The sequence below is a fragment of the Protomyctophum bolini genome (genome assembly GCF_963924005.1).
Source record: "Protomyctophum bolini genome assembly, chromosome: 8".
NCBI classification, from domain to species: Eukaryota; Metazoa; Chordata; class Actinopteri; order Myctophiformes; family Myctophidae; genus Protomyctophum; species Protomyctophum bolini.
Window position 1 is genome coordinate 44586467 of NC_137869.1, and position 24431 is coordinate 44610897.

Consider the following 24431-nt stretch of genomic DNA (forward strand, 5'->3'; position numbering starts at 1 on the left):
AAGCTTAAAGTTGAACAGAGAATGTATTCACTTATCGATAATAATATAATAACAGTTTTCCCTTTTGCAAATATAGCCTTATTTGTTATTTAAAGAATATTAACCTCAATAACCTGAGCCTAAACCTAACCTTAAGTTGTAGATTGTATATGATGTGGAACTGGTACGATGGTAACTCCAGACAGCCTGAGCAAGGCTATAGGAATCACCCCTTCTTCCTCCTCCTGGTGATATAATGCTATACTGTGATGTATGTATTCTAATATTGTTTACATACTCCATGCAAATAGTGCCATAAATGTTTCTTATACTAAGGTACAGACCGGTTATATAGGCCATAATATACAGGTCATGCAGTTCAGGTCACAGCTGGCTAACTTCGAAAGTCTATCAATAGAAGGCCTGGCCATATACGTTGACTAATAAGACACACACACACACACACACACACACACACACACACACACACACACACACACACACACACACACACACACACACACACTCACACACACTACACAGGTCTACCCCATGACTCTACACACAACGCATAATGGCCTACACGTTGACAAACACACACACACACACACACACACACACATGCACACATGCACACATGCACACACACACACGTTTCACCATCACGCACGCCCTAAGGAACTGGATCAAATTTGGGCACACTGTTCAGCAGAACACAAACCTCGTGCATTTTACCTCGTGCATCTGTGCATATAGGCATCTGTAATATAGGCTGCCATGTCTTCTCTGCACTCTGCTTTTCAGAGGATCTACTGCTGTCGGTCACAATTTGGTAATCTTTTGATCTTTTGATAAACACTATACATTCGAAGTAAGGACGACGCCTTGGGCTTGGACTCTCCTCCTAATTAATTGCTGGGTCTTCTACTCCTATATTGTCCACACCCACGAGACTACACTGTCCTGTCTGTCTGGACATTCTGAAGGAACCAGTGACTCTGCATTGTGGACACAGTTACTGTAGCAGCTGTATCGAGGGTTACTGGGACCAGTATGAGGACACTGGAGTCTATACTGCTGTCCCCAGAGCAGAGAGAGCTTCAGTCCTAGACCGGTTTTGAGGAACAATAAACACCTTGCTGGCCGAGGTGAGATGACCTTACTTACAAGCAGTGTTGTTTTCGTCGACTATTAAACTAAGAGAGAAAAATGTTCGTCGACTACCTATTTTCACTGACAAAAAAACGAAATAGAAACTAAATGAAAACTAAGCTACGCTGACTAAAACTATAAGACTAAATATTTCGACAATTTTGTAGAGAAATTAAAAACAGACTCAAATGTTGGGAAGGGACTATAGTGGACAAATGTTGGGAAGGGACTATAGTGGACAAGAGATCCAGTATGAGTCATTTTACACTTGGTTGCATGCTGAAAATAGCAGATCTACAACCTCACAACTTTCAGCAAGTGTAAAAACAGTCATTACGACGGCATCAAGGCCCGCCACAAAACACATTTTAGTCCACTAAATCAACTGTGGATTTGGTAAACTAAAACCGCCTGACATTTAGTCGACTAAAATTAGACTAAAACACTAAGACATTCCAGGTGACAAAAATGTGACTAAAACTAGATTAAAACTATTCAAAAGACTATGACTGAAACTAAAGTCAAATTTTGCTGCCAAAAACAACACTGCTTACAACGACACATAAAACGACATTTTGTGCCACAGCAGTTCTACTATGCACATGTTGTAGGCTATGTGGTTATTTGTTCACAGTGTATGTTTATATTGATAATGATATAGGCTACATTGTGTGTACCATTGAGAATAACTATTTATTTAAGGTTATTTAGGTTCTCAAAGTGGGGTCTCGGGACCCCCAGGGGTCCATGAGGCGGTTAAAGGGCCTCCATAACAATGTGTTAATTACAGCATTACAGTCTGTTTAACCACTGTACACCTATACATCAGCTATTTGAACATTGCAGATCTACAAGCTCACAAGGCATCTGAACACGATATGCAATATCTCTGTTGAAACATTTTAACAACATAAATCTTGTATGGGGGTCCCTGGCAAAATTATTTTGAGATGGGAGGGGAGTCCGTGGACAAATGCATATTCATTTGAAAACCGCTGGTTTAAACAGATGCTATAGTTAAGGTTTGATGGTATTATAGTACTTTATTCTGTCATTTTGTTGACTAGGGTAATATACTCTGATCTTTGACTTTGTTAGTCACTGCACTCAGTGCACTGGTTAATAATTAAAACTTAGTGCCCCTATTCTTGGCTTGTAAATGGTGCATTTATATAGCGCCTTTATCCAAGGCGCTTTACAGAGATTGTGCATTCACCCATTCGCACACATTCACACACCGTGCAGGGCACCAACCTGCACATCGGGAGCAATTTGGGGTTCAGAGTCTTGCTCAAAGTTCAGAACCTGTGTTAAAATAACGTTGCAATGCATTTATCACCATGAAGCTCACAATGACTGTGTTGAATGTCTCCTCAGTGAGTGAGCTCTCCTTTACTTCCAGCTGGTGATGAAGCTGAGCAGTACAGGAGCTCAGCAGTCTCCTGCTGCTCCGCTGTACGCCGGTCCAGCAGACGTGGCCTGTGATTTCTGCACCGGAGCCAGACGTCGCAAAGCTCTCATGTCTTGTCTGACGTGTCTGGCCTCTTACTGTGAGTCTCACCTCCAGCCTCACTACAATGTTCCTGTGTTGAAGAAGCACAAGCTGGTCCCAGCCACCGACAAACTGCAGGAGAAGATGTGCTCCAGTCATGACAAGCTGATGGAGGTGTTCTGTCGCACAGACCAACAGTGTATCTGCTATCTGTGCACCATGGAAGAACACAAGGGCCATGACACGGTGTCAGCTGCTGCAGAGAGGGCAGAGAAACAGGTAGCACCGCCATCACTTGAAGACAAATCATAAGATGGATCATGTTTTAAAGATGGAAGCGAGACTAAATATAGTCTTGAGTTAGTTAGTTCTCAAACACATGGACCACCATCTGAAAATGTTTTGGGCCAGGCACCCCAGAAAAGAAGAAAGTAAATCAAAATAAATTATTTTTAGAGATGTACATTTAAAGCAAGCTCGCAGCAAGGGACAAAGCGACACACTGTGAGCTTGTAGATCTGCTTGAGAACAACTTGTTCCCAACTACTGTTCTAAGAGTTTTCTAAAAGATGTATGTATGTTATGAAATCTAAAATGGCACAGATGCTTTCGCCGTTTTAATTACACTTAGTTACACTGTTAATTTAAGATGATTTGTGGTTGTGTATCCAAACTAAACTGTCCAATTTCACTTGTTTTTACCCTGTATCCTGTATGAGTTCTCTCTCTTGATTGGATAGAATTGGTGTCCCGACATGAAAAAGTCCACAATAAGGTTTACAAACCAAACTGTCTCTCTTCCTGCTTCTTGCAGAAACAGCTGGTGACAAGTCAGGAGGAAGTCCAGCAGAAGATCCAGGAGAAAAAGAAGGAGCTGAAAGACCTGAGACAGGTCTTGGAGGCCCTGAACGTGAGTGGTTCTCAGAACTCTTTAATGTCAAGGACCCTAAAATGAGATGTATTTGGCCGCTGACCGGACCCCCATTTCAAAATATTTTGTTCCAGGGACCTCCAGAAGCAAAGATTTAAGTTCAAAATGTTTGCTTTACAAATATATTCAAAGATTTTCTTGTCACTTAAAATGTCATTCATTTTATCAACAAATCAAAGATTTACACACATTTTCAAGATTTTTTGAAAATAGCAGATCTACAAGCTCATATTGCGGCACCAAGTGACATGATATGAGCTTGAAAACAGCCAACGTATAAAATATAGTGTGCGTGTGCGTGTGTGTGTGTGTGTGTGTGTGTGTGTGTGTGTGTGTGTGTGTGTGTGTGTGTGTGTGTGTGTGTGTGTGTGTGTGTGCGCTAAGCAGAGCTCTGCAGAAGCAGCAGTTGAGGCCAGTGACAGGATCTTCAGTGAGATGATGGTCTCCATTGAGAGAAGATGTGGTGAGCTCAAACAACTGATCAGAGATCAGCAGCAGAATGCAGTGGCTCAGACTGAGGCTCTCCTGAGACAGCAGGAACAGACCCTGGAGCAGCTGGAGAGGAGACATGCTGAGCTGGAGGAGCTGTCCAACACTGAGGACATCATCACATTCATTCAGGTTCCACACGTGGCTTTTTGACACTTTGGTTTTGAAAGAACGAATCAGCTTCATATTTCATCCCATTCCATTATTATTTCCACTATACATTTAAATTTGTATAATGTTATTGTATAGTAGAATTATGAAATAATTTTGAGCAATTGTAGTTCATAGATTAGAACATAAATGTAATTTTTGTAAAATGATATTGTTAATTACTATTCTTATCAGAATGAAAGGCAAATTAAATTCATCATAATTTATTACAGAGAACATGATTGTACTGATAGTTTGTCAACAGTTTGACTGCATGCGTAAAACGGGTTACACGACTCATTAAGTCTTGTAACGTGTGTGTGTGTGTGTGTGTGTGTGTGTGTGTGTGTGTGTGTGTGTGTGTGTGTGTGTGTGTGTGTGTGTGTGTGTGTGTGTGTGTGTGTGCGTGTGCGTGCAATCCGTACATTAAGTAACTGGTTGAACAACAAGGACAGCTCAACTCTACAATATTGTGATCAATGCAGTGATCTATTGATCATCATTGATCATCCCTGTCTAAAGTGGTTTACATGGTCTCTCTGCTTGTCTCTCTCCAGAGTTTCCAGTCTCTCTCCAGTTACACTGGATCTCCAGTCTCACCCAGTGTGGTCGTCGGTCCTCTGAGGTCCTTCACAGATGTGACTGATGTCGTGTCCGGTCTGAGAGACCAACTGGACAACATCCTGACGACAACTTGTCTTCAGGATGGAGGTGTTTATTGTTTTTCATAGTAAACATGGATGGATGGAGCCAGATATTTGAACTATAGAAACAGACCGATGGTACACACAGTATAGGCTGTCTGTCAGATTGGACAGTAAAATAAGAATTAAGCAAGAACATTACTCAAAGGAGAGATGAGATTTAAATGGGTTTTGTAGTTCTTCTAAGTACCCTCTACTGTACAGTACATTTCTATGTTGAATGGATTTTATACAGGTGGGAGTATGCCTATACTGTGCTGTGTTACCTGTGTTTCATGTCACAAAATGCACCATCGATTATTATTATTACTTGCGCAAGCAGAGTGTGCAAGTATAATGTTTTTTGTCCGGTACGGTAGGCTATATGTCCCGTGGCAGTGTATGACGTAATGATTCATTTGTGCTTGATATGGCATTGGTGTCAGATTATATGCAGGAGCATTACCTTTAATCCACTTCCACCCGACACTGAAACATATTATTCACGTCACCATTGAGAGCCAGTTATACCCTGGCATTGGTTATACATATCTTCATCACGGCATATAGCCGCCATACGCATCAAAAGACCCAAGTAAAGCCCATCACACACCGTCTGCGACGCGCCGCGTTGCCGCGCGGCGCCGCCTGGAAAATAGAACTGTGTTCTATCGGCGCGCCAGGCGACGCGGCGCGGCGGACGGAGCCGGTGTGCGATAGGTTCATTGAAAATAACGGAGGCGGCTGTGCGCCGCGCGGCGGACGCAGCCGGTGTGTGGTGGGCTTAAGTTAAGTAACCACAGTATACCGCTAATCAACTTACAAATGACATATACATAGAGGCATTTCCTTTAATCCACCCGACACTGGTCGACACATACGTCACCATCGAAGGCATTGGGTCCTTTAATCCACATCTTTATTACGTCATCATTGAGAGCTATAGTTATACCAGTTATACCCTGACGTCATATGCTGGGACCGTGCATACGCATCAACAGTGGCGCAAAGGGACCACAGTATACCGCTAATCAACTTACAAATTACATATACACAGAGGCATTTAGTATTAAAGCGCAAATAACATGCATTTTAAAACTGCTTTTAATATTTAATAATCATATTGTCTATGTCCCTCAAAGTTATTTCTAATGGTTTGAGCCTCAATCACCACTCTGATATAACCAGGCCTTGTCATTTCTTTCTGGACTTTGAAAGCAGTTTTAGCTGCAGTACCACAATGTCCTGAGGTGGTGGGGGTGCTGATATGTAGATTATTTAATATTTGAGTCATTATAATACTGATGCTAGATAAAACCAGGCTTGTTTCCATTCCATGCCAGCTTGGAAAATCAACAATGGTGGACATTGTAAACAAAGTGGAAATGCAAATTTGCAACTGAAGACTGAAGAAAAGGAGGAATTATACAAAGTAGGGTGACATTGATGACATCACGATGAGGCCAAAATCAGTCGAGCTGTTTCTGAGAGCAATTTCCACTAAAACACCCATATGACATGAAGGCCTGATTGTTCAAAATTGGTTATTTGTGGGGATAGAAAACACACATGGGAGCCCCAAAAACAGAAAAGAAATTGAAAAAGTTGAATTTTATGTTATAGGTCCTTTAATATCACTATAGTCCAAGATTAAGTACATTTAAAGCAATTGACAGTTTAAAATAAATAATTCAACAATTATACTGTATACGTGATAACATATTTTATTTCAGTTTATACAGTCAGTATACCTTTTTTTTCATCGGATATCGATTATTTATTTTTCTTTGAGAAACTAAAAAGGTATCCAGAATAATTCTAAATCGATAAAACTGTATTTCTTTTATAGATAGAAACTTAGTTGTACCATACTTCATAATACTACTTTTTTACATGCATAAAGTAGGTAGGTAGCAAATAGCTAAACCTAATAATTCAACATTTCAAACGTTCCTTCACAGAGAAGCTGAGATTTGACAGTTTGTAGCGGTCGACAGTACTTGCACGCTCTGCTTGTTGCACACTAGTAGGCCATAAATGGCCTACTAGTGCGCAACAAGCAAGTAGGCACTCGATAGAGTGCAGTTCTTGTTATTATTATTATATTTTTGAGGAGTTCTCTCTCCTGATTTGTTGACAGTTAATTGTAACCACCTGAAAATGTATTTTCTGTTTCTTTTTAGCTTTAACTTTTTGACAAAACACTTCAGTTGAATCCATTCTTCAGAATGACGACGTTTACTCTTTTCTTGTGTCTCCAGTGTGTGCAGTTGATGTTGATGATCCAGCGGAGCCTCAGACCAGAAAGGACTTCTTACAATGTGAGTCCATGACATGTTGGTGTTGTTTCTGAACGTTGACGTTTCAACCTGACCTGTTATTTGAAGCTCGGTCTAATGAGTTTGATCTGAGAGAATTATTAACTCTAAACACAATGAGGTTCATGAGGTTTTTGATTTTCTTTTGTCGTGTGTTATCACAGATTCCTGTCCTCTGTCTCTGGACGTGAACACGATAAGCAAACATCTCTCCCTGTCAGAGGAGAAGAGGAAGGTGACTAGAACACAACAACGACAACTTTACCCTAATAATGCAGAGAGATTTGATGAGTACAGTCAGGTCTTGTGTACAGAGGGTCTGTCTGAACGTAGTTACTGGGAAGTAGAGAGGAGTGGTAGAGATGTTGGTATAGCAGTCTGTTATAAAGACACCGACAGACGAACCCGCTTTGGATACAATGATAAATCCTGGTGTTTATTGTGCTATGGTAACGACTACTGGTTCAGACACAACAGTGTTGACACTAAAGTGTCAGGGCCTGTCTCCTCCAGATTGGGGGTGTACCTGGATCACAAGGCAGGCACCCTGTCCTTCTACAGTGTTTCTGACACAATGACCCTCCTCCACACAGTTCAAACCACGTTCACACAGCCTCTCTATCCAGGGATATGGCTTTGGCAATCTGGAGATACAGCAGAGCTGTGTAAGACATGGTAGACATGTTAAGAATACTGATAACGATATTCAGTTGAACACTTTGTTTTCTTCATTTTGATTGTAGGCTAGTTGTTCCACAGCCCTCTGTCAGGCTGTGGAGCCTTTTATGCCTCATTGTGAGCTTGTAGATCGGCTATATGTTCAAAAGGCCGAAAAAAGTGGTTAATGTATGGTTTCAAATTCAATTCAAGTTTTCAAATAATTGTAGTGTAGTAAAAGTACATAATTTGGATCTGAGATGTAGTGGAGCATAAGTAATAGTGTTGGAAATTGAAAATACTCAAGTTGAAGTACAAATACCTCAAAATTGTACTTTAGTACAGTACTTTAGTAAATGTACTGTTAATTTCCACCACTGCTTATTGTGAAACACATAGTTTTATCAGTCAACAGTAAATGTAGAGTGTATACAGGGTATCTCTGCCCATTTCTAAAGTGACAATGTAATAACATCATGACTCTGATGAAGACCGCATTTAGGTGTAAACGTTAGCCGTTCTCTTGTACTAGCAGGCAGCTAATAAAAAGCTTTAAAGTGTCCGTGCTGCTCCAGTGTCCTCTCCTCCTCCTGCAACGTGTGTCTGCAGCGGAGCAGACATTCCAGGCTTGAGGCGCGTTGCTAGACTCCCTCTGTGACAATTTCATCACTTTTAGTGACCCTTTGAATACCTCCAAGACGGAAATGAACATTTCTGCATCAAAAGTAATCACCAGATTTCTTTCACTGTCTTGTACTGTCTGTCTTTGTTTTTATTTGTCTTGTTCTGACCTTGATTGGGGGGGATATTTACATGTCGGATACAGCAAAAATGTACATATGTATATGTTTATTCATTGCTGCGTCAATCCAAAAAAAAAAAGTAATCAACAGATTTTCACACAAAAAACTAAATGTAACTAAACACATTTTATTTTCCCATTTTATTTTTATTATTTATTTATTTTTGGGGTTCCCGCCCATTCTGGGCGGGAACCCCTATTGGTATCTTACCCCCTCAGGCCGGGCACCCATATTTGGGTTCTGTACAGTATGTACAGTATTCAAAAATGTAATTTTTTTGATGCTGCTATATAAATATTTGAAGTTTTTCAGAAACCTTAGGTCAGGATTTGGAGGCGTTTTTAGAATCGGCCTTAGGCCTAAATGGGTTAATGTCTAAATCGAATTAAATAGTTAATCAAAATAATTTATTTTGTCGCCTATGGTTTGTTTTTGCAGGCCCACTTTGCACTTTTGCAAGTGTCCATTTTTTTTATTTTGTTTGAATTTGATTAGTTATATTTAACTGTATAAACATGATGGGAGACTTGGCATGTTAGCATACCTCTACTAAAATCAAAGGGATTATCTCATATGTATTTCACCCTGAGATACAAATCATTGTTTTCTATGGTGGATAAGCTATAAGATAAGCTTTTTGGAATCAGTGTTTTTGCTTATTTTACACAAGAGATGCTGCATTAGGTTATATGGGGACACAAATGGAACCGAATATTGAATGACCAGCTAGGACTTGACACGTGCAGTCCAGCAGGGGGAGCCCTTGTCATTGAGATATAATATTAAATGAGTAGGAGCAGAGAGGATACTGAGTGATTTGCAGTTTATTGTACAGACCTTTGTTCAGCATTCTTATATCAGCCTCAATTCACCGTCTTTTAATACAAAAACATACAGTATATAAAAACAACTGTCTCTCTCTAAGGGTGCTGTATTTACAACAAGAGTATAGGGTATAGGCTACATACACAGTGATTACAACATAAAAATATACAGTTTGCCCAATATGTATTCTTACCATCATGGTCTTGTATAGACCAGTCCAATACTGTAACCTACCATGTTTTCTCCACATACCACATATAGGCCTACAGTAGCTATACATGCCCTATAGGCTACAGTGATTACAACATTATAATGTACAGTTGATAGACCAGTCCAATACTGTAGCCTACCATGTTTTCTCCACATACAGTACCACATATAGGCCTACAGTAGCTATACATGCCCTATAGGCTACAGTGATTACAACATTATAATGTACAGTTGATAAACCAGTCCATTACTGTAGCCTACCATGTTTTCTCCACCTACAGTACCACATATAGGCCTACAGTAGCTATACATGCCCTATAGGCTACAGTGATTATAACATTATAATGTACAGTTGATAGACCAGTCCATTACTGTAGCCTACCATGTTTTCTCCACATACAGTACCACATATAGGCCTACAGTAGCTATACATGCCCTATAGGCTACAGTGATTACAACATTATAATGTACAGTTGATAGACCAGTCCATTACTGTAGCCCAGGGATAGGCAACCTTAGGCACAGTGCCAACATCGGCACAGGGGAGGGTGATCACTGGCATTAGTGTGAGAGAGAGAAGGTTTTTCTTTTAAAATTAAATAATCCAAAAAGTGTAGAGTCAGTTAAATTGAGTCTATTCACATCTACACATTACATGATCATTTACATCCTGCACATAATTGTACATTCATTCAAAATCCTAACTCATGACTGGGGAGGGATTAGGTGCGTTATTGCTCTGAGTTTAATGATCATTACAAAAATCTTTCTAAGCTTGCTATGTATATCCTATATGGACAATCAAGATCAATTGGGAATATTTAATTTTGATGTCGTGTCATAATTCTGATCTCGCAGTGCAATGCATTGTGAGCTTGTAGATCTCAATACAACACATAGGTGAATAACATGTAGAGACTAGTGAAGTCAAACCTGTTTTACTTCCTTGAATGACTCACACAGGGTTGTAAAGGTACACACACACGTATGTACTGTATCTGCACACACACACACACACACAAACACACACACACACACACACACACACACACACACACACACACACACACACACACACACACACACACACACACACACACACACACACACACACACACAAATAATACCAGTCACCTGAGGACACGCCCACTGACCAGTCCTATATACACATACAGTATATACAGTACCTCAGCATATCACTGTAACTCAAGTATGCAATTATTGACCAACCTCACCCCTGCCCCCCCCCCCCCCCCTCTCTCTCTCTTCTCCTTCTCTCTCTCTCTCTCACGTACACATTGACGCGACACACACACATGACCACAACTGTCTGTGCCATGTAAGTCTACTGTGAAAGTAAAGGAGAAAACAAACGTGTGTGTTTCTTCTTTTTTTGACTTCACTGTTGTGGCTGACTCGTTTGAACAGGAAGTAGTCTTCTGAGTGTAGGGATTTATGAGGCTAAACTATTACATGTTATGCTTACTAAACAATACATATTGGTGTTCAACCTAAACAAGGAGTTATTTCAGACAGCATTTAGTGACGGTTTTCTATTCTTAAAAGATTATATTAAAATATTGTATTTTTATTGTTCTTATTCTCATTCATGAAGGCCTAAAGCATATTATATGATGTGTTGTGCAAATAGTCAATAAAAACAATTATAAAACACCCTCCGTCTCTGACAACTATTATGTGACTCTCATTCTATGTCAAGAGAACAAGAGAAAGTTGTGTGTGTGTGTGTGTGTGTGTGTGTGTGTGTGTGTGTGTGTGTGTGTGTGTGTGTGTGTGTGTGTGTGTGTGTGTGTGTGTGTGTATGTGTGTGTGTGTGTGTGTGTGTGTGTCTGTGTCTGTGTGTGTGTCGTGCATGTTGCATGTGTGCCTCACGTGTGTGTGCGTGTGTAAGAGAGAGAGTGCACGCTCTCATTCCCTCCCCCTCTCCCTCTCTCTCTCTCTCTCTCTCTCTCTCTCTCTCTCTCTCTCTCTGAATACAAGGCTGTGACAACAATGACCAGAGACACTGTATGAGAGACAACACTAAACCTGACATGACAATAACACCAGGATAGACTAGGGGACTAACATGAACAGATAACTAACAAAGAAAATGACATATGTAATGCAATTATGTATGTTGTGAACAGTAACTTATCTGTGCTACACATTCATGCACTGTCTCTTTAAAACCCCTGCTGCCTGCAAATATCCAGGAAGTCCCACCCTCTTAGCCTCTCCCAGTCCCAGTTCTCTTCAGAGGAAATGAAACTCAGAGCTGTGTTTTCTCTCTCTCTCTCCGTCTGTTTTCAGAGTAAACCAAATAGTGTTGTGTGTTTTCTCTCGGTGTGAATGTGGTTGTCAGTGAAATGTCAGAACAACAACAGGGATGTGAGCTGGACCAGGACCAGTTCTGCTGTCCTATCTGTCTGGACATTATGAAGGAACCAGTGGCTCTAAACTGTGGACACAGTTACTGTAGCAGCTGTATCGAGGGTTACTGGGACCAGTTTGATGACACTGGAGTCTACTGCTGTCCCCAGTGCAGAGAGAGCTTCAGTCCTCGACCGGTTTTGAGGAAAAACACCTTGCTGGCTGAGGTGAGATGACCTTACAAGTTACAATTAACCACACATGAAACTACATGTGGGGTCTGGGGAGCCCCAGGGGTCCGTGAGGCAGTTAAAGGCCATCCATGAAAACGTGTTAATAGTGCATCACAGTCTGTTTAACCACTGTAAACCTATACATCAGCTATTTGAACATTGCAGATCTACAAGCTCACAACGCATATCTGAACACGATATGCAATATCTTTGTTTTAACAACATAAATCTTCTATGGGGGTCCCTGGCAAAAGTATTTTGAGGTGGGACGGTAGTCCGTGGACAAATGCATGCATATTCATTTGAGAACCACTGGTACGTACTTTATTCTGTCATTTTGTTGACTAGGGTAATATACTCTGATCTTTGACTTTGTTAGTCACTGCACTGGTTAATCAGTAAACCATAGTGCCCCTATTCCTGGCTTGTAAATGGTGCATTTATATAGCACCTTTATCCAAGGCGCTTTACAGAGATTGTGCATTACATTCACCCATTCACACACATATTCACACACTGATGCCGGAGGAAACCATGCAAAGGCACCAACCTGTCTCAAGGACACTTCGACACTCGGGGGGTTATCCCGGATTCGAACTAGGAACCTTGCGGTCGCCCCGGCTTGTCTTTCATTTAGGGCAAACATAATGGTCCCAGTGGTTAAGAGTGTACTGTAAATGCTTACATTATAGGCTACATTTTTAACAAGGCAACTCTAACCTGTTAAAATAATGTTGCAATGCGTTTATCACCATGAAGCTCACAATGACTGTGTTGAATTTGTCCTCAGTGAGTGACCTCCCCTCCTCTTCTCTTTACTTCCAGCTGGTGATGAAGCTGAGCAGTACAGGAGCTCAGCAGTCTCCTGCTGCCTCCGCTGCTCCGCTGTACGCCGGTCCAGCAGACGTGGCCTGTGATTTCTGCACCGGAGCCAGACGTCGCAAAGCTCTCATGTCTTGTCTGGCGTGTCTGGCCTCTTACTGTGAGACCCACCTCCAGCCTCACTACAATGTTCCTGTGTTGAAGAAGCACAAGCTGGTCCCAGCCACCGACAAACTGCAGGAGAAGATGTGCTCCAGTCATAACAAGCTGATGGAGGTGTTCTGTCGCACAGACCAACAGTCCATCTGCTATCTGTGCACCATGGATGAACACAAGGGCCATGACACGGTGTCAGCTGCTGCAGCGAAGGCAGAGAAACAGGTAGCACCGCCATCACTTGAAGACAAATCATGAGATGGATCATGTTTTAAAGATGGAAGCGAGACTAAATATAGTCTTGAGTTAGTTAGTTCTCAAACACATGGACCCCCATCTGAAAATGTTTTGGGCCAGGCACCCCCAGAAAGGAAGAAAGTAAATCTAAATAAAATATTTTTAGAAATGTTAAAAGCAGATTAACAAGCTCGCAGCAGGGCACAAAGCGACGCGCTGTGAGCTTGTAGATCTACTTGAGAACCACTTGTTACAAACTACTATTTCTAAAAGATGTTATAAAATCTAAAATGGCACAGATGCTTTCCCGATTTTAATTTTAGGATGAAGTACACACATTGTGGAACCAAAACAGAATCATATTTCATGTCTCCTGATTGGATGGAATTGGTGTCCCGACATGAAAAAGTCCACAATAAGGTTTACAAACCAAACTGTCTCTCTTCCTGCTTCTTGCAGAAACAGCTGGTGACAAGTCAGGAGGAAGTCCAGCAGAAGATCCAGGAGAAAAAGAAGGAGCTGAAAGACCTGAGACAGGTCTTGGAGGCCCTGAACGTGAGTGGTTCTCAGAACTCTTTAATGTCAAGGACCCTAAAATGAGATGTATTTGGCCGCTGACCGGACCCCCATTTCAGAATACTTTGTTCCAGGGACCTCCAGAAGCAAATTTAAGTTCAAAATGTTTCCTAAATATATTGGAAGATTTACACACTTTCGAAAATAGCAGATCTACAAGCTCATATTGCGGCACCAGGTGACATGATATGAGCGTGAAAACAGCCAACGTGTGTGTGTGTGTGTGTGTGTGTGTGTGTGTGTGTGTGTGTGTGTGTGTGTGTGTGTGTGTGTGTGTGTGTGTGTGTGTGTGTGTGTGTGTGTGTGTGTGTGTGTGTGTGTGTGTGTGTGCGTGCGCGTGCGTGCGTGTGTAGAGGTCTGCAGATGCAGCAGTGGAGGCCAGTGACAGGATCTTCAGTGAGATGATGGTCTCCATTGAGAGAAGACGTGGTGAGCTCAAACAACTGATCAGAGATCAGCAGCAGAATGCAGTGGCTCAGACTGAGGCTCTCCTGAGACAGCAGGAACAGACCCTGGAGCAGCTGGAGAGGAGACATGCTGAGCTGGAGGAGCTGTCCAACACTGAGGACATCATCACATTCATTCAGGTTCCACACGTGGCTTTTTGACACTTTGGTTTTGAAAGAACAAATCGGCTTCATATTTCATCCCATTCCATCAAGTGATTACATTACGTTGTAATTTAATGTATTACATTATGGTAGATTACATGACATGGCATAACATGACATTATTCATGCTGATAGTTAATAATAATAGTATAGTTATACAGTAGTTGAAAGAATAACATTATTATTACATAATCGCCTAATCATTTTAGATAATCACAATAAGGGCATAATTGTTTCCATTTTGAAAAAAAGAAATCAAACTTTTTCCAAAACTAGCAGACCTAAACGATCAGCATAAAGAAAGAAAAAACAGGTGTGCTTCCTCTGGAGACTGGCCTTTGTTTAAGGCAGTGGGAGCTCAGCTTTACAATAACTTATAACTCATAAACCAACTAAATGGAAAAAGCGGCACTCCAAAACAAAAGATGCAAGACTGATGTTTATTTGAGAACGCTGAGGCGTTTCGGCAGAGCCTTCTTCAGCACGTTTTAGTCTGCTCTGAAGAAGGCTCTGCCGAAACACCTCAGTGTTCTCAAATAAACAACAAGGACATCAGCTCAACTCTACAATATTGTGATCAATGCACTGATCTATTGATCATCATTGATCATCCCTGTCTAAAGTGGTTTACTGGTCTCTCTGCTTGTCTCTCTCCAGAGTTTCCAGTCTCTCTCCAGTTCCACTGGATCTCCAGTCTCACCCAGTGTGGTCGTCGGTCCTCTGAGGTCCTTCACAGATGTGACTGATGTCGTGTCTGGTCTGAGAGACCAACTGGACAACATCCTGACGACAACTTGGCCAGAGATATCAAACAGAGGTGAGATTTAAAAGTGTTTATTGTTTTTCATAGTAAACATGAATGGATGAGCCACAACCCTGGTATCTTGTACCATTAACAAAGATACATTGAAATAAAAGGCACATAGGGCTGGACTGGGAAAAAAATTCGGCCCGGGCATTTTCGCGTGAATTTGGCCCACAACCAGCGCGCAGATAGCAGAAACTCTACCGCCCGCTCCGTCGCGGCACACACAAACAAAGCCCTAATACCACCACTTTTACAGAACAACATGGGCCTGAATGATACAAACCAACAGACAACTACACAACCCTTTGTAGAGGGTTTATTTGTCACTCACTGATACAGGTACAGTGAAATTATCATGATGGCACTGGCAGAATGGCAGCACGCCCGGACCTTTCCTGGTGGCCTATTGGCCTGCCTGTCAAAAAAGAAAAAAGTTAATTTTTATTTTTTAAATCATGGCGGCCCCCTACGGTCGCGGCCCACCGGGAAAATGCCCGGTATGCCCGGTGGCCAGTCCAGCCCTGCATACAAATATACATATTCAAAAATAGAAGAAATTAATGAAATATTGGACACAACAGTACATTTCTAAGGGTTCAGTGGATTTTATAAAGGTGGAAGTATCAAGTATGTCTATAGAGCGTTCCAGAAATAATTCCCCATTCATTTTCCCATAGACATTTCAAAAAGTATTTATTTTAAAGACCTTAAAAGCCTCGTACAAAGCCAACAGCCAAGTTGACAAATCATGACAATAAACATATTTTTGGAACGAACAAAATAATTAGAAAGAAGGAAAACAACAATAAAAGTGTTGCCCTTTTTTCCTCTTTCAAATGTTCTGTTCCGCCCAAAGAATGTGTTTATTGTCATGATTTGTCAACTTGGCTGTTGGCTTTGTCCGAGGTTTAAAGGTCCCCTTTTGCTGTTTTAACTATTGAAAAATAGCAGATCTTCAAGCTCATAGCGCGCCACTCTGTGCCGCGCTATGAGGTTGAAGATCTATGAACTTGTAGGTCTGCTATTTTTGAAAATCTTGTCTATGAGGTTGAAGACCTATGAACTTGTAGGTCTGCTATTTTTGAAAATCTGTGGAAAATGTGCCTCAAATCTTTGGATATATATATTGTTACAGACTTACAGAGTGAACATTTTAACTCATATCTTTGCTTCCGGGGGGTTCTGTAGATCTGCTGTTTTTGAAAGGTCAATTATCTAATGTAATCCTGGGCACTATACACTCCGTCTGCCAATCTGGGGAGAGCAACGGACTGACTGACCTCATGCTTCCTTCAATGCATGAGGAGTCCCAAGCCGCTTTTCTTTTTCACCTGACAGGGGAGAGTTTGCCCGCGGTTGGACGTAGCGCGAGGAAGATACACCTTATTCCAACCAGGGAGAGGCAGTATAGAGGCCATGATTCACAGGGAGAACATGTGAGGGTGCCTACCCTAGGGGACACGGGGAGAACATGTGAGGGTTCCTACCTACCCTAGGGGACACGGGGAGAACATGTGAGGGTTCCTACCTACCCTAGGGGACACGGGGAGAACATGTGAGGGTTCCTACCCTAGGGGACACGGGGAGAACATGTGAGGGTTCCTACCTACCCTAGGGGACACGGGGAGAACATGTGAGGGTTCCTACCTACCCTAGGGGACACGGGGAGAACATGTGAGGGTACCTACCTACCCTAGGGGACACGGGGAGAACATGTGAGGGTTCCTACCTAATCTAGGGGACACAGGGAGAACATGTGAGGGTTCCTACCTACCCTAGGGGACACGGGGAGAACATGTGAGGGTACCTAACTACCCTAGGGGACACGGGGAGAACATGTGAGTGTACCTACCTACCCTAGGGGACACAGGGAGAACATGTGAGGGTACCTACCCTAGGGGACACGGGGAGAACATGTGAGGGTACCTACCCTAGGGGACACAGGGAGAACATGTGAGGGTACCTACCCTAGGGGACACGGGGAGAACATGTGAGGGTAACTACCTTATAGGGGACAGAGGGAGAACATCTGAGGGTACCTACCTACCCTAGGGGACACAGGGAGAACATGTGAGGGTACCTAATAGGGGACACGGGGAGAACATGTGAGGGTACCTACCCTAGAGAACATGTGAGGGTATACCTACCCTAGAGAACATGTGAGGGTACCTACCCTATAGGGGACACGGGGAGAACATGTGAGGGTACCTACCCTAGGGGACACGGGGAGAACATGTGAGGGTATACCTACCCTAGAGAACATGTGAGGGTACCTACCCTATAGGGGACACGGGGAGAACATGTGAGGGTACCTACCCTAGAGAACATGTGAGGGTACCTACCCTATAGAGGGCACGGGGAGAACATGTGAGGGCACCTACCCTAGAGAACATGTGAGGGTACCTACCCTAGAGAACATGTGAGGGTACCTACCCTATAGGGGACACGGGGAGAACATGTGAGGGCACCTACCCTAGAGAACATGTGAGGGCACCTACCCTAGGGGACACGGGGAGAACATGTGAGGGCACCTACCCTAGGGGCCACTGGGAGAACATGTGCAAACTCCACACCGAAAATGCTTGCAAGTGCTTGGTTTAAAGTGTACACAGTAACACACACAACACTACTGTATTGTCCCCTCCAGTACGAGGCCACAGTGGAGGAGAACACGGCGGGGGCGCTGGTGCTCCGGATCCCCGTGGACGACCGGGACCAGGAGAACACCAAGAACTGGAAGGCCAAGTTCTCCATCAGCGAGGGCAACGCCGACGGACACTTCCGGATCGACAGCGACACCAAGGCCAACGAGGGCCTGCTGTACCTGGTCAAGGTGAGACGCAGAATGTCGCAAACGCTGCGTTCTATGTAGGGATGGGCAATTCACTATCGGACCGTTCTGCAATGTTCTGCTCATTGCATTTCTTTGCAGATCAATGGTTATTCAGTATGTCTGTTATCTTGTTCATGTTACTACAGAGCCCTCTGTCAGGCTGTGAAGCCTTTTATGCCTCATTGTGAGCTTGTAGATCGGCTATTTACAAGCTCATAGCGGGCCACAGAGTCGCGCGCTCGGCGCTACGAGCTTGTAGGTCTGCTATTTTTTTTTTTAACCGGTTTCAGCAGATATTCTATTTTATGATAATTACGTTGAGAAATAAATACAAAAAGCCTGAAAGAGCCTTTTGTTATTATGATGAAGGCTGAATGCAAAGATGCAAAGCTGACACATTGAAGTTGAGCGGGGTTCGACTTCCAGATGCAAAGACACAAAACTACAACTGTAGCTCCGATGACGGGCAATCACAATGTGTCGCGGTGCTAATAATAACTGTGTGTGTGTGTGTGTGTGTGTGTGTGTGTGTGTGTGTGTGCGCGCGCGCGTGCGTGCTTACACTCGGGAACGGATGGATCGCTCCCGGTGTGACACACTGGTGTGTGTGTGTGTGTGTGTGTGTGTGTGTGTGTGTGTGTGTGTGTGTGTGTGTGTGACAGTGTGTGAATCCACATCAACCTGTGAATGTTAATGTTATTGTTATTGTTATTGTTATTGTTATTGTTATTGTTATTATATTTATTTAATGATCTTAAGGAGTTCTCTCTCAATCAGGTTTAAAGTTGTAACCCCTGAAAATGAATTTTCTGTTTACTAAAGCAATGTTTACTAAAGCAATGATTACTATCGAGCTATAATAGCTTTAACCTTTTGTAACTTCAGTTGAATCCATCCTTCAGTATGACGACGTTTACTGTTTTCTTGTGTCTCCAGTGTGTGCAGTTGATGTTTTACATCCAGCGGAGCCTCAGACCAGAAAGGACTTCTTACAATGTGAGTCCATGTTGAACGTTGTTTCTGAACGTTGACGTTTCGACCTGACATGTTATTTGAAGCTCGGTCTGATGACTTTGATCTGAGAGAATTATTAACTCTAAACACAATGAGGTTCATGAGGTTTTTGATTTTCTTTTGTCGTGTGTTCTCACAGATTCCTGTCCTCTGTCTCTGGACGTGAACACAATAAACAAAGGGCTCTCCCTGTCAGAGGAGAAGAGGAAGGTGACTCTAACACAACAACAACAACCTTACCCTGATAATGCAGAGAGATTTGTAGGGAACTATCCTCAGGTGTTGTGTACAGAGGGTCTGTCTGAACGTCGTTACTGGGAAGTAGAGAGGAGTGGTATAATGGCTTATATAGCAGTCTGTTATAAAGACACCGGCAGAGGAAACCACTTTGGAAACAATGATAAATCCTGGTGTTTATTGTGCTCTGGTAACGGCTACAGGTTCAGACACAACAGTGTTGACACTACAGTGTCAGGGCCTGTCTCCTCCAGAGTGGGGGTGTATCTGGATCACAAGGCAGGCACCCTGTCCTTCTACAGTGTTTCTGACACAATGACCCTCCTCCACACAGTTCAAACCACGTTCACACAACCTCTCTATCCAGGGATAGGGCTTTATTATTGGGGCTATGGAGCTACAGCAGAGCTGTGTAAGACATGGTAGACATGTTAAGGATACTGATGACGATATTCAGTTGAACACTTTGTTTTCTTCATTGTGATTGTAGTTGTTCACTTCTAGATGAGTCATGATCAATCAACCGATTGATTGTGTTCTGCTCTTTGCAGATCAATGGTTATTCAGTACGTCTGTTATCTTGTTCATGTTACTGCAGAGCCCTCTGTCAGGCTGTGGAGCCTTTTATGCCTCATTGTGAGCTTGTAGATCGGCTATTTTCAAATGTATATACAGTATAGGGCTGAAGTGGTTATAACCCATTCTGGACAGGAACCCCTTTTGGTGTTTTAACTAAGCATTATGTTATGCTTTAGCTTTTGAAAAATAGCAGATCTACAAGCTCATAGCGGGCCACAGAGTGGCGCGCTACGAGCTTGTAGGTCTGCTATTTTTGAAAAATCCTAAAAATGCGGCACAAATCTTTTTTTTTTTACGTCGGGCCTAAATGGGTTGTATGGTTTGTAATAATAATGTAAATCTACAAAGTAACTAGTAGTAAAAAGTTTTCAAATAATGGTGTAGTAAAAGTACATCATTTAGATCTGATATGTAGTGGAGCATAAGTAATAGTGTTGGAAATTGAAAATACTCAAGTTGAAGTACAAATACCTCAAAATTGTACTTGCATGCAGTACTTTAGTATATGTACTGTTAATTTCCACCACTGCTTATTGTGAAACAGTTTTATCAGTCAACAGTAAACAAAGCAACATAGTATGTAGTGTGTATACAGGGTATCTCTATTTTCACAAACAAATAAACTAAATGTAACTAAACACATTTTATTTTGGGGGGTCTCCAGTTAAAATGTGATTAATGTGGTGGGCTGCAGCTGGTGATTTCAGTGGTTCTCAGGTGTAATTACTCCTTAATGTCTAAATCTAATTAAACAGTTAATCAAAATAATTGATTTTGTCGCTTATGGTTTGTTTTTGGAGGCCCAATTTGCACTTTTGCAAGTGTCAACATTTTATTTAGTTTGAATTTGATTATTTGTAACTGTATAAACATGATGGGAGACTTGGCATGTTAGCATACCTCTAGTAAAATCAAAGGGATTATCTCATATGTATTTCACCCTGAGATACAAATTTCATTGTTTTCTATGGTGGATAAGCTATAAGATAAGCTTTTTGGAATCAGTGTTTTTGCTTATTTTACACAAGAGATGCTGCATTAGGTTATATGGGGACACAAATGGAACTGAATACTGAATGACCAGCTAGGACTTGACACGTGCAGTCCAGCAGGGGGAGCCCTTGTCATTGAGATATAATAATGAGTAGGAGCAGAGAGGATACTGATTGATTTGCAGCTTTATTAAACGCATTATTAATATTTACATCTACAGATGTTCAGCATTCTTATATCAGCCTCAATTCACCGTCTTTTAATACAAAAACATACAGTATATAAAAACAACTATCTCTCTCTAAGGGTGCTGTATTTACAACAAGAGTATAGGCTACATACACAGTGATTACAAAATAATAATATACAGTTTGCCTAATATGTATTCTTACCATCATGGTCTTGTATAGACCAGTCCAATACTGTAACCTACCATGTTTTCTCCACATACCACATATAGGCCTACAGTAGCTATACATGCCCTAGTAGGCTACAGTGATTACATTATAATGTACAGTTGATAGACCAGTCCATTACTGTAGCTACCATGTTATCTCCGGCCTAGAGGACATGTGTACATGAATACAAGTTAAAACAAAACACAAATATAAATAAGAGATGAAGGCAAAACAATGACTCTTTGTCTCAATGGGCTATTAATATGCTAGAATAGATCATTAATTTAATTTGGACTACAGAGATAACACAGTAAAATAATCTCTAATCCAGCTGTGTATGTTGAAACGATTAAGACCCTTTGTCCTCGCCTTCCCATGAATAAGTCCTATGTGTTCAATTGAGAGAAATATTCATCCACTCAAGTGATGTAATTCTTGTTACTCCGTCTATCTTACTTTGGACATAATTGGAAATGCATATAAATTATTTTTACACAAAATCTATGAACCTATATGGGCAGTATGTGTGACAGTTGTCAGTTATCAGCCGTGCTGCAGAACATATAAACATTAAACCTCAGCTCATTGTAGACTTGTAAACAGTGAGAGATAGAGAGTGTTTGATAGAGAGTGAAGAACAGAATGTTGTGTTTAACAAGTGAAGTCTATAGGCCCTCGGGTGGTGCAGGGGTAAAGTCTCTCTCTCTCTCTCTCTCTCTCTCTCTCTCTCTCTCTAAACTGTGATGAAACACCAGTGCTCTCATGACCCCAAACATATACTTCCTCCTTTGATATTGTGTGTGTGTGTGACTCACTCACTTCCATTCATACTGACGGACAGTATATCTGTATGCAAATATAAGTAGACTGACTATGATCTCTCCGTGAAATAAACACAGGCGTTACAAGTCATCCCAGTTCACACAGTCAAGTGCTGTTAAAGGGTCATACACTGTAAACAGTAAATGTAACCACTTCTCTTTGAATGTAATCACTTGTCTTTGAACAAGTCCAAATGATTCAACTCTGACCTTTCTTGGTACCTAGAGAACTTGTGATGCTATTGGTCATTACCACGTCGTTTACAGTACAAAAGCGGAAGTGTGTGTGTGTGTGTGTGTGTGTGTGTGTGTGTGTGTGTGTGGGTCGTGCAACTTATAAAAGTTATTTCATCTCAGGTTTCAGTCCTACTGAAAACAGTCGGCTCATATTTCATCTTTACCACCAAACTCTCTGCATGCTAACATTGATGACAGTAAGTCAGTGGTAGGGACCGGGGACCGCCAGGGTCCCCCCCCTGTTCTCATGTTCTCCCCGTGTCCACCAGGGTATACCTCACATGTTCTCCCCGTGTCCCCCAGGGTAGATACCCTCACATGTTCTCCCCGTGTCCCCCAGGGTAGGTACCCTCACATGTTCTCCCCGTGTCCACCAGGGTAGGTACCCTCACATGTTCTCCCCGTGTCCCCCAGGGTAGGTACCCTCACATGTTCTCCCCGTGTCCCCCAGGGTAGGTACCCTCACATGTTCTCCCCGTGTCCACCAGGGTAGGTACCCTCACATGTTCTCCCCGTGTCCCCCAGGGTAGGTACCCTCACATGTTCTCCCCATGTCCCCCAGGGTAGGTACCCTCACATGTTCTCCCCGTGTCCCCCAGGGTAGGTACCCTCACACACACATGCAGTAATCCTGGTCACTAAACTACCTCCCCCTGCGACCAGCCGGGTGCGCCTGATGGAGGGGGAAGGAACTGGTCGTAATACCGTGTTCCTTCCACGCGTTACGTCCGGCCGGGGAAACTCCCCCCTGTCAGGTAAAAAGAAGCAGCTTGGACTCCTCGTGCATAGAAGGAAGCATGAGGTCAGTCCGCTGCCCTCCCCAGGTTGTCAGAGGAAGTGTAGCGCCCAGGATTACATTAGATAATTGACACTGGGTGAAAAAATGGGTTGCAAAATCGTAGTTCTGTAGCGTGTGTCTGTGAGCATTATAGTCTCTGGAGGCATTTGAATACACTGAGAAGAGGCTTGTTAAAGATGGAGATAAATGTCCTATGTTTGGTTTCCTCTCCAATACAGACAAATTAAATAAAATAAATAAAAGCACTGACGTGCAAACAATAAACTCAGACACTCCATTTTGATGTGTGTGTCTTAATAAATGGCTGCTCAAGATACAAAACGAACTGAAAACAACAACACAGCATCATCACCCCATTGACGTGAGAACACACACACACTCACACACACACACACACACACACACACACACACACACACACACACACACACACACACGTGTGTGTGCTGACGTCAATACAACATAAGCGAACATGCTGTAGTGTAGTTCCTCCCAACCCCAAGACTAGTGAACTCAAACCTGTTTTACTTCAGTGAATGACTCACACAGGGGCATGTGCACACATGCACGCACGCACACACACACACACACACACACGCACACGCACACACACACACACACACACACACACACACACACACACACACACACACCATATGTCACAATAACAACTCGTATACATATGTATCAAAACCACTTGAACACTTATGTGGCTTTGACTAATTCTACTGGAAACAACAGAAGTACCGTCAATCTGTATTGTGATCACAAGACAATGTGTACACTATAGTATTATGATCAATATTAGCAGGTAATCACATATAAACCCTAGAACACTAAGCATATTTTAGACAGCTATGTGTGTGTCCCTGTGTCCCTGTGTCCCTGGGTTCATGTGTCCCTGGGTTCATGTGTTCCTGTGTCCCTGTGTCCCTGGGTCCCTGTGTCCCTGGGTTCATGTCTTCCTGCATGTGTCCCTGTGTCCATGGGTCCCTGTGTCCCTGTGTCCCTGGGT

At 42.4% G+C, this 24431-nt stretch overlaps 1 protein-coding gene and 1 pseudogene across 4 annotated transcripts; both read left to right on the forward strand.

Annotated features, from left to right (window-relative positions):
- The first annotated feature begins 168 nt into the window (after positions 1 to 168).
- Positions 169 to 8483, forward strand: LOC308320258 (E3 ubiquitin-protein ligase TRIM47-like; annotated as a pseudogene). Its single transcript has 11 exons — positions 169 to 227; positions 736 to 741; positions 932 to 1127; positions 2534 to 2902; positions 3438 to 3533; positions 3942 to 4175; positions 4751 to 4904; positions 7138 to 7197; positions 7359 to 7429; positions 7788 to 7859; positions 8427 to 8483. The product of its transcript is annotated as an E3 ubiquitin-protein ligase TRIM47-like (transcript).
- A 3532-nt stretch (positions 8484 to 12015) lies between these two features.
- LOC308319811 (tripartite motif-containing protein 16-like) lies at positions 12016 to 20411 on the forward strand. Of its 3 annotated transcripts, XM_080770000.1 has the most exons (8): positions 12016 to 12289; positions 13121 to 13498; positions 13970 to 14065; positions 14440 to 14673; positions 15355 to 15514; positions 18153 to 18338; positions 19275 to 19334; positions 19492 to 20411. In XM_080770000.1, exons 1-8 carry the CDS (start codon positions 12059 to 12061, stop codon positions 20013 to 20015), a joined length of 1869 nt encoding a protein of 622 aa, XP_080626126.1. In that variant the 5' UTR covers positions 12016 to 12058; the 3' UTR covers positions 20016 to 20411. The 3 variants fall into 3 exon arrangements, with proteins under 3 accessions (XP_080626126.1, XP_080626127.1, XP_080626128.1); XM_080770001.1 differs by lacking the exon at positions 18153 to 18338 and having other exon boundaries at positions 19224 to 19334; XM_080770002.1 differs by lacking the exon at positions 18153 to 18338.
- The last annotated feature ends 4020 nt before the right edge of the window (positions 20412 to 24431 follow it).

Bases quoted from the DNA above. Each gene is read 5' to 3' on its own strand.
- LOC308319811 (XM_080770000.1), top strand. From the start codon at position 12,059: ATGTCAGAACAACAACAGGGATGTGAGCTGGACCAGGACCAGTTCTGC. The intron at 15,515-18,152 runs GTGAGATTTAAA...TGTCCCCTCCAG, and splicing joins GCCAGAGATATCAAACAGAG to TACGAGGCCACAGTGGAGGA. The intron at 18,339-19,274 runs GTGAGACGCAGA...TTGTGTCTCCAG, and splicing joins GCCTGCTGTACCTGGTCAAG to TGTGTGCAGTTGATGTTTTA.